Raw genomic sequence first — 14,968 nt, 5'->3', positions numbered from 1 at the left:
TTACAAAACCCTGAATGAGGCTGTACTTAACTGTGAAAGTGACCTGGACTCTATAGATTGATGACTGCAATCTCCACCAGAAAACATCTCTTGCATTTCAAGCAAGTTCTAAGTTTACTGCACCTTTCACTGGAGCTAAAGCACTGAGCCGTGGCATCTATTAAACTGGAAGCTTCTTTTTGTCTTTTTTTTACAGGTCATGAACATCCGAAAGGTGCTGAATCGCTTGGACAAGCCACAAGGGCTGTACCCCAACTATCTGAACCCCAATAGTGGACAGTGGGGACAACGTAAGTCTGACTTAATTTTTTTTTCTCACGCTATCTCAGACTTTCATATTGAACTAGGCACTTTAATGGCTCCTGGCTTGGACATGGTATAGAGCTTTTACATTAGAGTTAATGGTGTAACAGTTCATTCTCTGTCTTGATGCACCAATTATAATTTCTCCCAATGCAACATCAATCAAAAAAATGAAATAAATAAAATGGACTTCTTTGTTTTCCAAGCTAGAAAAAGAACAAACCAACAGCTTTTTCTATAAAGGCTACAAAACCAAATCATTTTAATTAACTTATAGCATAATGGCACTTACAGCTGTGTTCAAAGTACTGATGTTTGGCGAAACAGGCCTTAATGCAGTCATAGGAATATCAGTGCTTCTCGAGATACTTTTACACCTGTTCTTGTGTGTGTGTGTGTGTGTGTGTGTGTGTGTGTGTGTGTGTACATATATGTATGTGTGTTTTATTTGGTTGCAGCTGTGTTATGAGATTTACAAAAAACAAAAAAAAAACAACTGTGTGTGGTTGATTAATTTGCATGTTAGCCAAGCTGCTCTGTTCTGTCAGAGTATGTAGTTCTTGGCCACATTAAGAGATGAAATGAACCAGACTTGGCAGAATAGGCAGACGTCACCTACTGAAATCATTGAAGAATTCCTTGCATTTTAACTCAGAACATGATTGTAAATATGTCCAAAAACAAAAATAGGGTGCCAAATCATATGTTATATTCAGCAATAATTTCAGTTAGACCAATAATAATTACAGTTTCTCATTTATAGACAAATTATATATGGCCTGCTGATATATCAGGCACTGATACTCTCTTGTCCTATTCCAGGATAATAATTCAGCAAGGAAAATCAATGCATGAAGCATAGTCCACCCTTCATTTGTTTACATTTCAGTCAAAATGGCCCTTAAGGGTAAAGTTACTTCTTATATACCATCAGGGGTAAAAGCAGAAAACACATCTTTAACAGAGAATGACACACAAGCTTAGTCAACCAGATCACATTTTTTCAGTATTTACTGTGTCCATACTTCACGTTTATTGCACTTTCCATTCTTGTTTGCTTTGTTTTCCCGAGAAATCTGCAGGGAGTTCAGTCATAGAAGTTGGTTGTATTTTTTTTGCTTTTTATGATCCTAAAACATAAGCGCATTCAGTGATTTTGAGACCTGGACTCTTTGTAGTCAGAACACCAGCAACTTCTTTGTTTGATTTCTATCTGTCTATCTATCCTACTCAGTAACAGCTTTTTGATGGCAATCTGAACTTGTACTTAATGGGTGTTTTCACTGAAGAATGAATAAATGAAAGGTGGTCTTTGACTTTTGCAACACTGCAGGTCATTAAAGAAACTTTTGTAACTAAAAGGTTGATATAATCATAATTAAATGATGGGAAAGCATCCTGGCCTCACAGGTCACTTACTGCTCCTTGGTCTCTTACTGGACTAAGAAACCGTGTTAGTACACAGTGCACAGCCTCTCAGTGTAGTTCCTCTGTGCTTTGTGCTGACGACGTTAGATCCATACAAAATTCACATCAATTCATAGCAGCCAACATAAACTTAAAGAGCAGTGTGTGTGTCTCTCGCCCTCTCCCTCTCCCAGAGGCGCTCACATGGTGCCTCTGAAAGGTCAATAAGATGAGTGCAGTAGCAGGTCAGCCTGTAGTGAAGTGTGTTTTGCACACATATGAGCACACATCCATACAGCCTGTTCTTATTGACTTAGGAAGAGGCTCTGGGCCTTTTTAAAGAGTTTTTTTTATTTATTTTATTTTTTTTGTATGAATTCACAAATGAATTAATGAGTCTAAGGCTTATTTATGGAGCTTCAGGATAATCACAGTCTTAAAATGCTTCTCAAAAACACCTATTTTCTACTTTCCAGCTTATATTTGAGCTTGGTGTTGATTTGCTTCAGACCCAAATCTTTCTTTGAACAGTCTTCCTTTTATCACAGAACGATTTGCTCTTTGAAGGGATTTATTGTGATAAAGCAAAAGTCTGTGCCTTCAAAGTCTGTTATGACCTATTATGTTACATTGTGCAGTCTGATGAGCTGCATCTGTTGGATGAGACCCTGCTTTTATTTAGTTATTAGGATGGGTTAGTGCTGTAGTTGTAATGAGCCCCACGCAGTAATAATCTGCAGAAAAGGTCTTTCTTATGAGCAGTGTTGCATCCTGCAGTGCCGGTTGAAGTTTGAATCTCAGCTGTGCTTTGTGCCAGCTGTAGCAAGTCATATGCAGTCCCCGCATATGTCCGTTATTGCCTTATTGCTGTACTTTCATAGCTAATGGCTCACCAATGTAAACAACTAATTGCAACCGCTCCTCGCTGCAGTTCCTCCGCTCAGTGACTCACCCGGTAATTCAGTCACGGTTCTGATTCACTTAGGCCCCTAGCTAACTCTGTAATAACTTGTCAGTGTTATTTCCGTGAGGGTGAGATTGGGCTTCAGTGGGCACCCTGCTGCTGTCTCTTTTTGAATACTGCTATATTACCTCTGGGACGATGAGACTAAAATTATTCTGGTAATAATCATTATCTTTTTGTTGAAGATGTGAAGCATCTCATGGACCTGGCTTGTTACTCACTCACTTGTGCTGGGCAGGTTTCTCCACAAAGGGGTGCAATTCTGAAGTAGCTTTAGGGAATTCACAAAAGTGGTGCTGAACATGAATGACATTGAGTGTCATTGTGTTTGAAGTGTTTTTGATCAAATGATTAAGGTTTTCCATTCTGATATTAGATTAAGTTTTGTGCTTCTCTTGATGGAGAAAAAGTCTAGCCATTCACTTACAGCAGCAAAAAGCAGGGGGCTGGGGTTTGGCTAGTCAAGTGTTCCTGTTGGCTAAATGGTAACAGTGGTAAGCAAACATTTCACAGTAAAATTACATGTTTTGTTGAGTTTTTAAATGAAAATAACATTCTCTTAAGGGAATAAACATTTCAATGACATTTTTCCAACACATTTTGGTGAGCATTTGTTCCCTGAGTTTAACATATCTATAGGCACTGAATACTTTTTCAGAACTTATTCTAAATAAAAATAAATTGTTTATTTAACTGCCTATTTATATGCTTGAACTAGACACCAGGCATCTTTTCTTTTTGTGTAACCGCTGATTTATAGATTTTTGTTGGGGAAAGAGGTTCAGAATGCACATTGTGTTGCAAAGCATTCTGGGGACTGTAGTGCATCTCAGGGTAAAACAGGTTAACAAGAATAGAAAATTTCAATAATTTTGCAGGCTGAATAGGGCTGTGTCACAGGCCTGACTTATACATTTACACCAAAGGGGTCTCCAAATCCCCAAATCCCCTTAAATAGTGTAGCTTTAAGAGTGTAAATTATGTATGGTTAAAAAGGCAGTTTGAGGGAAAACCTCTCAGAACAAGCAGAGATAGCAACCAAGAAAGATAGCATCTTTTGCAACAGCTTGTGTTTATTCCTATATTTGTTTACAATTTTAAAATGTATCATGTTCCTCAATGTGCTTTTGTTTTTTAGTGATTCATTTTTTTTGTAATTACTCATCGTATGCTCTGAATTCATGATAAACATGTTTTGTATGTTCGTCATAGACGTTGTTCATTAAGACGTGATGGTTATCAATAATCATCCATATCAAATGACATTCTGATGAGATTTGTTGCCCATATCGCTCAGCCCTACTCTAAGGGCTCCTCTGCTGCAGTTAGACAGCAGTTTTATCAGCTTCAGGCTGTGGAGCTAAAGGAGACATCAGATCATTGCTGGTGGCCTTCAGTGCAGAGCCATCAGGCAGACTTGAAGCAGAACTCTGGCGTCGAGCTCCGAGCAGGACGAGGCATCAGTGCTTTGATGAAATGGAAGTTTTCTGTCTGAGTAAGCTTTTGTTGCTCTCTCTCTTTGCCAGCTCTTTTGTTCAGCTGAAATAAACAAAAATAATATGAGAAGGCCGCTTGCCGTAGGGAGAGGAGGCCCATAATGTGGTCCTGCATTAAAAATAGCCAGCTATCTCCTGGCTTCACACAAGAGGCAGTTTTTGTCCTGAGGGGACGAATTTCATACAGGTCAGTTAGGCCATTGACTTGAGCTGCGGCCTGTAGGAGCGGTACCTCTTTCTGTCTGTCTTTGTCTTTCTTTCTGTATTTTTGTCTTTCTCTCTTTCTTTCTGTATTTTTCTGTCCGTCTTTCTTTCTTTCTGTATTTTTGTCTGTCTTTCTGTATGTTTGTCTCTTTCTTTGTCTTTTTGTCTTTCTTTATATCTTTCCTTCTGTCTTTGTGTCTTTCTCCTTCTTTATGTCTTTTGATCTTTCTGTCTTTCTCTCCATCTTTTCTCTCTATCTTAGTTTCTTTGTCTTTCTGTCTGACTTTCTGCAAATTTCAGTGCACATTTATTCTCTGAGTCTTTGAGTTTAACATACTAAAAAACAACAAGCATAACCTGCCATACATTTTGCACAATACGTTAAATTCAGTTAATAAGCAGTCATTGTCCTTTAAAATGTGCAGAAGTGTGTTCTCTGTAGAGGATGTCTTATTTTTACTTAGAAAATCAACAAAACGTTAAACTAGGGGCACCCAAACTTTGCATACTACTGTATCTTCCTACCTCTCTCTCTCTCTCTCACTTGTTTATTTCTCTCTCTCTCTCTCTCTCTCTCTCTCTCTCTCTCTCTCTCTCTCTCTCTCTCTCTCTCTCTCTCTCTCTCTCTCTCTCTCACTTGTTTATTTCTCTCTCTCTCGCTCGCTCGCTCGCTCGCTCGCTCCTCTCTCCCTCTCTCTCGCTCTCTCTCTCCCCTCTCCCTCTCTCTCCCCCTCTCTCTCGCTCTCTCTCTTCCTCTCTCTCGCTCTCTCTCTCGCTCTCTCTCGCTCTCTCTCTCGCTCTCTCTCTCGCTCTCTCTCGCTCTCTCTCTCGCGCTCTCTCTCGCTCTCGCTCTCTCTCTCTCCCTCTCTCTCTCCCTCTCGCTCTCTCTCTCGCTCTCTCTCTTCCTCTCTCTCTTCCTCTCTCTCTTCCTCTCTCTTCCTCTCTCTCGCTCTCTCTCTCGCTCTTTCTCTCTCCCTCTCGCTCTCGCTCTCTCTCTCTCTCTCTCTCCCTCTCTCTCGCTCTCTCTCGCTCTCTCTCTCGTCCTTCAGAAGTGACTGGTTGTTTTCCTTGAGTGTTGGTGAGGAGTAGCCAGTAGATGTTCAGCATGTGGCTCACGGTGCTGCTGTGGACACTCGAGTGTGTTAAACGGAGTGGGGTGTGTGGGCGTGCTGAGAGGCTCTCTTTGTCTTTCAGCAGCCACAGAGAGCTAACAGCAGTAGCCATGTTCCTACTGACAGCCTGTTACAGCACTGAGTCTCTCTCTCTCTCTCTCTCTCTCTCTCTCTCTCTCTCTCTCTCTCTCTCTCTCTCTCTCTCTCTCTCTCTCTCTCTCTCTCTCTCTCTCTCTCTCTCGATGGATGCTTCTCTCCCTCTCAATGGGGTCTATTTTGTTTGATTTTTAGCCCATTCTGTTATATTGGTTTTCTGTTCCTTTATCAATAACTGTGTAGAAGAGGCTTTTGAGCGTAGATCGTTTCCCTTTTCCCCTCTTAGTGTTGATATCATGAACTGAAAATTTAAATAAATTTGAAATTTACTACAGATATTTTGTCCTGAAAAGTCAGGAAACACCCAAAAGTCCACAAGACAATATCATATTGATATAGCCTCTGTGTATGTTTATATTTTACCAAGATATCAAGCTTCCAGTGATTTGTAAAAACTCTGGTATTAAAAAAAAAAAAAAAAAAAAAAAAATTTATCAGTGCAGCCTTCTAGAGGCTCCAGAGTGAATGAGGTTTTAGGTTTTCATCTGAACTTAAGTGTTTTCTATACAGAAGACATAAAAAAGATTGCACTTTATTTGGATGATGCCCTATAGATGCTCTATAGATGCTCTACAGATACCTCAATCACGAAGAAACTTTCTGCTGATATTCAGTTGATTTTCAACAGCGTTATGGTTCAGGTTAGGAGTAAGTGTAGGTTTAGGGTTTTTTTAGCCTTGAGGTTAAGGTTTGAGGTTAGATTTAACAAAATCTTTCATCCTGAACTTGAAGTTCAGTAACATGTAATACATATTTAGTTGAATGTTACTTAAAGTCAGATTGAGCATTTACAAAACATGTACAGTGGAGCATCCAAATAAAGTGTTACTACAAAAAAATTCAAACACTGTACAGAGCAGCCTACAAGACCAGAGATTGTTTACATATATCAGTCTTAATGGCACAGTAACTAACAACTTGCTTTGCTCTGAGGGATAGAGAGTGGTTGAAAATAGTCATGTAAAAAATTAATTGTGATTGTTTTGGTGCATAAAACCCACACAAATGTTATACAAACGAAAATGACAAGAAAATGTAGAACACAGGCCGTTTAAGGCTCATATTGAAGCATGTTCCCTGATTACTTCTGACATCTATGTGGCATAAACACTGCCCAGTGGTTAATGAGGTGTATATATTTATGAGCATGACAGAATGACACACACACACACACACACACACACACACACACACAGACAGCGCTTACAGAGCCTACATACTCATCTCTTGCACAGAGTGAGGTAGACAGCATGGAATGCTATAGCCCTCTGACCACATACATTCATGCAGTCTACATGGGATATACATATATCATATAATTTTAGAGTGTGTGTATATTACACAGTATACCATACAAGAAGTAAAATCACTGCCCTCTGTCTATCACTCCCAGCCTGGTACACCAAACTCCACCCAATAGCGTGACTCAGATAGTCTCTACATATAAAGGTGGTGAGCGTAGACTACTGTACAACTCAGTGCTGTTCCTGTAGCTCACTAAATACACTATCCAGCTTTTATGTGGTCGTTCTCATGTACTTTATCGTTGTGTGTGCACCCTGGGAATGCTGCCATGGTCAGTCGAACGAATAAACAGAAAGCAGGCAGACCAAACAGCTAGTTTTGTTCAGTTTTGGTCAATAGCTTTCGCTTGGTGGGTAGAACTTGCAGTTTTTGGGCATTCACCAAAATATCACAGCTTTTCTATTGCTTCATAAACTTGTTGTACTACAAAGAGAATATACTACATCCACACACATACATTTCACAGAGTTGCTGGTTAAGGTTGACACTTCCAGCTTTGATGTTACCCTTACAGACAGGCACGATCCATCAGCCAAGGGGCTTTGACCCTTTTCACTGATTTATTGTGAAGGATCTAAAGCCAAATCATGGGCCTTCAGTGTCAGTTATGACCGCTTATGTTAAAGTTGTCTTTTACAAACTGTTATGACCTGCCTCTGTTGGATGAAGTTGTCATTACATTTAGTCACCCATTGGAATGAGAGTGTACTAGAATTGTAACTTAACACTTGATGTGGCTTTTGCAAAAGCATGGTGTAATTTGAAGTCTGATACCTGATTATTTCTTTTCAAATCAAAGGAATTAAGTGTTTGTCCCCCTTTGCTGCAGAAACAGCCTCTACATTACCTTTACATTAGATGTTAGAACATCGTTCCACTCCAACTCTCTCCAAAGGTGTTGAATGCAGCTCCATCACTCCAGACAGTCCCATGTGGTGTCCTGCTCCAGGTGCATTCTTAGCTAAGTAGGGATGCACAAAAGTGCCCCAAATATCCATATTACGACTGTGGTGTAGCTCACGGTATATTAAAACACTTAAATTCTTGTAGTGCTCAGGGGTTTTATTCTCTGATATGGACATTGAAAACTGGTCCAAAACTGATCCAATTTTTCTTCCTTAAAAACGTATATTTTAAAACTAGAACTGAAGTGCTTCATATAAGCAGAGCATCAGAAAGTAGGTTATCGTGCTTTAACTACTCAAACATTCTGTTTCCCTACAGGAAGAACATCACATCACTAACATCACATCACATGGTGCAAGTGCTGTTTGAGAATAGATTTGTTACACAATCGGATCACATTCATTCTTTTATCCTTCTGATATCCGATCCAGCATTTTCTGCTGAAATAGGCTGGATAACGACATCCGACACCAAGTTGGTGACATGTCTAATACACAATATTTATAACACCTCTGTAATAAATGTGTCAAATCTTAATTATATCCCAACCACTGTTCTTTGTTTACTGAATGATTTTTAAGTTCTTACACTTAACCAACGCAGTACGCTGTTCTCTGCGTTTACTGCAGCTAAAACGTCAATCATTCAATCATGCTAGTTCTAGGTTTTTGTCATTTTAATATACCGAGGTTTTTGATTTTCACACCTAATAGGAATGTGACCCTTGAAGGGTTGATGGCAGGGCCTAGGAAAGCTCAGTCAAAGACAGTTCAGGCTTGGCCTCAAATGGCATCTGCTTTTGGAGATTTTGTGTAGACTAGTTCACTGTACATTGCACATTGGATCCATTTGCATATTGTAGCCTATATTATATTGCAATATAATATAGAATTCACAGTATTGCACAGTTAGGCGTTTTACTGTCTGAAGTGAACTCAAACTGCTGAGTCATGGTTTTTTTATGTGTATGTAAACATGCCAGATGATTTCAGACCCCTCTAAACAGCCCCAAAAACAAACCGAACTGAGACCACCTCTTTGCTTGTAGTATGTTTTGTCGTTGGAGTGGTTTGTGTATTGGGAAAGCAAAACGGCCCCAGTCTAATTTTTGCTTTGCTTTATGGTGAAGACCTCGAGGCTCACCAGACACACAGCCGCAGTCTTCAGCACTTCAGTGGGAAACAGACCACAAAGGATCATTTATAAGGTTCTACTCAGGATAAATCCTGTCAGTGATCTGCAACAAGACAGCAGCCCTGACATATTAAAGCATGGTGGAAAGCAGAACCCACTGCAGCAGGCACACAGGGTCATTTTTCCAGTTTTGTGCGATGTATTTTGGCCAATCGTTCCAGCACAGCCAATAAGAGAGCAGCAGGCAGGTCTGGTAGTTTCTCTCCCAGTGCTTTGCAAGCACTGCGCACACTGACTTGGTGTGAAAGGAGTCTTCTTTCTAGTTGACTTACATTGTGAACGCCGGAAGACGTCATTTGCGGTTGGTTCCCTATCAGGTTCACTTTAACAAAGCTCAGTTTGGTTAATTTAAGAATAACTATATGTGAAAACACCCAAACAGTTAACAAGCAATGCATCACGCACACCTAACATCTTTCCTGACATCCTGCCTTTTTTTCTGCAGATCATGTGTCGGTGGGAGGTCTTGGAGACAGTTTCTATGAGTACCTGCTCAAAGCCTGGCTGATGTCCGACAAGAGAGATGAGGAGGGCAAAAAACTGTACTACGATGCTCTGAAGGTAAAAGCTGTCTGTCTGCTCACTCATCCTGGAGCTCACAGCATTCAAGTAAACACAAAACAAGAAGTGAAAATGTCAGTTGTGTTGTAGGATGTGATTTGTTTACCACATTACACTCTGTCACACTGAGGGAAGTGATGACGTTAGACATCGTGCTGTTTAACCTTGAAGAGAAGAGCAGATCTGGACTGTTCTGATTGTTCCACATAGCTTGTTAATATTCAAGGACTGCTTTATAAATGTTATCCATTGCTTATGCATTAAATTATTGTGTTATTAAATCCCATTATAGGTAGCCTTCAAGGAAAGTAACAAAATTATAATAAAAAAGTAGAGTAGAAAGTACTGTGTGTGTTCTCTCTCTCTCTCTCTCTCTCTCTCTCTCTCTCTCTCTCTCTCTCTCTCTCTCTCTCTCTCTCTCTCTCTCTCTCTCTCTCTCTCTCTCTCTCTCTCTCTCTCTCTCTCTCTCTCTCTCTCTCTCTCTCTCTCTCTCTCTCTCTCTCTCTCTCTCTCCCCCCTCCTCCTCCAATGTACACGTAATCCAGTGGCTCATCATCAAAGGCGAGAGACATTATTGTAGGCTGTTGTCACAGAGGTCCTGCTGCATGTCTTCTGCCTGGTCTGGTCATTGCAGCCTTTACAGAAGCCTCTTCATCAAACCCTTTACACCCTTAATCCCCAGATATGACCTCGGTTTTCACGGCCTGGTTTCCTCACGTTTATTTCAGGCGTCCCTAAATGGGTCCTTGAGTCCGCTATTTTTAGCTGTTTGACTTATTAGCACCAATAGAGAAAATCATCAGACTGTATCAAGGCCACTTAGAGCTCTGAGTGTTGACGTGTCTTAATAGTGCAACAGATTTATTAAAGAAGCCAACAAAAGGAGTAAGACTTTACTGGAAAAGGGGCAGAAGGTCTAATGCGCCTGCATCCATGCTTGAAATAGTTTGTGTAGAAAAAAAGCAGACGCTGACTGAAATTAAGGCTTTGTGACTGATTCAGATTTTAAGGAGGTAAGAATTATATGATAGATGATATCGGATGATTATAGTTACATTTTAATTTTATACTTATTAGTAATAATAATTTGATTAACTGTGCTTTGCTGCCTTAATTTCAGTAGAGATATGTGAGAAATGATTCTCAGTTCTCAGCTGGTGCATTTCTTAACCTTATCCTACCTAACCTCTCACTGGTGTTGCATTCAGAGTCTTTTATCAAGCCAAGATTTATGCTTATAGCTCTTTTTTATAAAGGGCAGTGTCACAAAGCAGCTTTATGTAAATCTACATCCAAGCCCAAGTAAGCAAGACAAGGGCAACTGTGGCAATGCTGCCTTTATAGCTGGATGCACTGTGATATCAGATTGGTTAGATCATATTCTTTACATAACACATTCATGTACTTAACATATTCACTCCCCAGTCCATACAGTCCATATATATGGAAAATAAGGTTTCTGTGTCCACAAGAATAAACTCCTTTACATTATACTGTTGTGTATGTTTACATGCAAAGATTTAGAGTGAACGTTACGTTATGACAGCGAACATCACGTGAGTCCAGTCAGAGTGAGAGGAGTTTCCAGTTGGCGTGCTTGTTTTTAATTACTTTAAAACGTTGTCAGACTCAGAACAGTGTACCTCACATGTACTTATTAAAGAAGGCCGAGAGGAAGTCGTCATGTTCTGAGACACATAAGCTCGATGACCGTCCCACCGCTGTCTTATAAAGCTCAGAGCAGAGCTCTGCAGACCAGTTTCTGCTCCCACCATGTTGAACGGTAGGAGTTCTCTACCTTTGCTGTGACGTGAACGCACAGGCGCAGAACGTACTTACACATTCCGATTGGAAATGTAATCGGATTCAGGTGTTTATCCAGCTATTATTCTTCTATATTGGATTATTTACAGGCTTACCCACAATATTGTATTCCGAATGAGGTGTATACATGGACATTCTATTCCGATTGAGCCATTAGTTGAATTATTTCCTCATTATTAAGCTGCATGTAAATGTGGCTAGTGTACAGTAGTTCAGCCCCACCCATTTATATTGAAGTTCTAGGGAGTGATTTTTGAATTAGCTCATAATATGACCGCCAATCAGGACAGAGCTCGTTTGTCTTATATAAATCAAGGCACAAAACTGCTTGTTTAACTATAAGGGATAAAGAGAGGTTGTGTAAAGGATGGTCATGTTTAAATGAAATATATCCAGTGTTTGTATGTTGCTCCCAAGCTTTATTAGCTGTCTGTAAAACACTTTGAGCTGGCACCAGTATGAAGTGTGTTCTGTTTAATGGATGTGATTGTGCATTATTATTGTAGAACCACACAAATGTAATAAGTAGACAGAAAAAAAGTAATAAGTGAAAAGAAATATGTGGGATGTGGGACCTTTTAAGTAAACCGTACAATAGCATTTAAAAAATCATCTTATATACTTTAAAAGCCAGAAAAGGCTGTTGTTTCCTCCCAGAATTGGAGTTTTGGTTTCTGTTAATTCCATCCCATTTATTCTCATTTTGCATCAGCTATCTTCAAAGAAAAAAGTGCTATTCATCACTACTGAAGGCTAATACCGCGGTGTCACACCAATACTGGCATACTAATATAGAAGATATGTATCGTCCAGCACTAGATCAAACCAATTCATCTGTAGGCGACTGGACATTTTTTATCTGTGTCTGACATCCTGACCCTCAGTGGAGTTAGTCATACAGTGTGGGCAGAACTTTGTGCTTATTTGTCCATCAGAAAAAGTGTTTTCAAGGCTGCAGGATGATCTCACAGGTAATAAGCAGACTCTGAATAGCACGGAGCCTGAGCGATCACACAGCAAAGTTCATGGTCACAGCTGTGTGCCAGTGCTAGGTATTTCCAGAGGCATCATAAAACGACAGAAAATTCCAATCTATTCTGCCTCAATCACTCAGAGAGCTCTTGGATGGAAATATCCTCCTGCTGGAGCAAGGACAGCAAATCACACTGCATAAACAACTTCCTTTGTCCTCTGACACTCCTTCATACACAGACACAAACACAATATATTTCGGGGCCCCGCCAATGTACTGAACGGCTGATGCTGAGGACCCACAGACTTGTAAAACTTGGTGAAGTTACAGGTTGTAAAGCTGCATTACTTAGTCATTTGCTTAATCTGAGAAGAGTTGAGAGTTACTTCTAGTATGCCAGCCTCTGTTGTAGCAAGACAGGCTGAACTGGTACATTTGGACAAAATGTATATTATTATGGTTAAAATAAAGCGAGCAAATTATCCCAATTTAAACAAGTTGTGTCAGATTTCTAAGACGTTCTTTTAACCAGAGCACCAGCATTGGTTCATTAACTTTAACAGTGTTTCTTTTTATCCCCCATCTCCAGGCCATTGAGACAAACCTGATTCGGAAGTCCAGTGGTGGTCTAACCTACATCGCAGAGTGGAAGGGAGGTCTTCTGGAACATAAGATGGGTCACCTGACTTGCTTCGCGGGAGGAATGATTGCGCTGGGGGCCGACGGGGCACCAGACGACAAGACGGGTCACCAGATGGAGCTGGCAGCCGAAATTGCCAGAACATGCCATGAGTCCTACGCCCGAACCAGTGAGCACAGCTTATTTATCATCACACATTACGCAAATGGCTGAAATTGGGCCAAATCAGCATTTAGAGTCCAGTTTTATGCTGCGTGAGAGTCAAGTAGGGCTACCCAGAATACAAAGGTCAGACCAGACAGTGGCTGGACCATCGATTTTCAGTTTTATTTAATTAAATAAAATTTTATTTGTATTATAATACATTGTATTTATTTTACTTATTTAACCAGCCAGCATACCTCAGTTTCCTAGGACCAAATCAAACTGAATGTTGAAAATGATATAAATAAATAAATACTTAAATAATTTAATTCAGTTTGATTGAACTGAAATTGAATTTGTTGCTAAATGGAGGTATACATTTAAAAGTTTTCTATTTAAAAATGTATTTCATATTAGTTTATTTATTTAAGATTCATTTTATTTGTATTTTGTTTTGCATGCAGTGCAATGCATGCCTCAGTTTGCTAGTGATGTGTGACCTAATATTTTCTCTCTACCTTTTTTCTATATTCCGTTCAAAGAAATGACACAAAATATCAAATTATAACAAACCGTATTTCATTTTATTATTTTGATTTTGGTAGTTGAGAGAACCATGTCAGAGGGTGCAGTACTTGATCTAGTGACACAGGTTAACATGAGCTGCAGTTAAATGTTTGGCCCTAGTCAGTGCAGCGTGGCTGATGAAGGGTCAGTTCCGAGCAGGCTTCAGTGGCGCTCCTGCTCAGTCCAATATGGAGCTACTGGTGGGAGCTAACAGATCAATAGCTGGCTGTGTGACAGCGCTGAGAGATAAAGAGCTTCACATTGAGCGCCATGGCCCGACTGTGTTCTGCCCCGAAAGGTCAGCAGCAGTGCATGCTGTCTGCAGTGTGGAGACGTGTCTGTCTGTACTATCAACACTGCAGCCTCCATCTAATGCTAGATTATCCTCAAATCCACTGCTGTTAACCCTCTACACACTCACACAAATCCCCCAGACTCCCCTTGTGACTCTCTGGACCCACTTTTACACCCACACACGTATACAAACAGGACTATACTCAAACACACACAGCTTTAACCTTTTTTTATTATTATTATTTGTCATGCTATGCTGTTCTTATCCAAAGCAGCATCACTGACACACAACTGAGGTGAGGCACCTAATCCTCCAGTAATCTGGCATTATTTTATCATTCCCTTATGAACAAATAGAACCAAAGGTAAGGTTAATCTCTCCTTTTGTATCTGTCTAAGTCTCAGTGCTGTGCTGAAGCATCATTGAAACTAAGGGTGCTTTCATGCCTACCTAGTTTGGTGCAGAACAATCCTTTTTTTTGTTATATATTTTTATATATATATATATATATATATATATATATATATATATATATATATATATATATATATATATATATATATATATATATATATATATAAATAAAACAACAAAGTTCAGTCCATTTGTAAACAGTGCACTTATACTTGGTGTGCTAAGGTCTACCAAAACTGAACCTGGTGCTCTTTTAGCAAAAAAGACCAGACGAGAACAAATAAGTGGTTCTCAAAACGGTCCTCAGGGACCACTAGATGATTTAGATTTTTTTTGCTCCAACTTAACTTGCATCGCACAGCGATAGAGCAAAATTCTGGACTGCCTGGTTTTCCCTGAGAACAGCCAATATCAAATATTGATATATTTACATAAATATTAATACAAGTTATTCATTTTTCAGGTAATTACATATTAGATAATCCACTTGCACAAGGAAGGAG

At 39.8% G+C, this 14,968-nt stretch overlaps 1 protein-coding gene across 1 annotated transcript in view; it reads left to right on the top strand.

The window, feature by feature from the left end:
• Positions 1-14,968, top strand: part of man1a1 (mannosidase, alpha, class 1A, member 1) — a 160,559-nt gene that overhangs the window by 131,909 nt on the left and 13,682 nt on the right. Inside the window, exons 7-9 of the mRNA XM_017692516.2 lie at positions 197-290; positions 9,493-9,608; positions 12,995-13,214. Coding sequence (XP_017548005.1) covers positions 197-290; positions 9,493-9,608; positions 12,995-13,214 — 430 coding nt within the window. The remainder of the gene's footprint in view (positions 1-196; positions 291-9,492; positions 9,609-12,994; positions 13,215-14,968) is intronic.

Source organism: Pygocentrus nattereri, chromosome 4 (genome assembly GCF_015220715.1).
Source record: "Pygocentrus nattereri isolate fPygNat1 chromosome 4, fPygNat1.pri, whole genome shotgun sequence".
Lineage (NCBI taxonomy): Eukaryota > Metazoa > Chordata > Actinopteri > Characiformes > Serrasalmidae > Pygocentrus > Pygocentrus nattereri.
The sequence above is the reverse complement of the archived record's forward strand: the minus strand, read 5'-3'. Positions and strand labels throughout refer to the sequence as shown.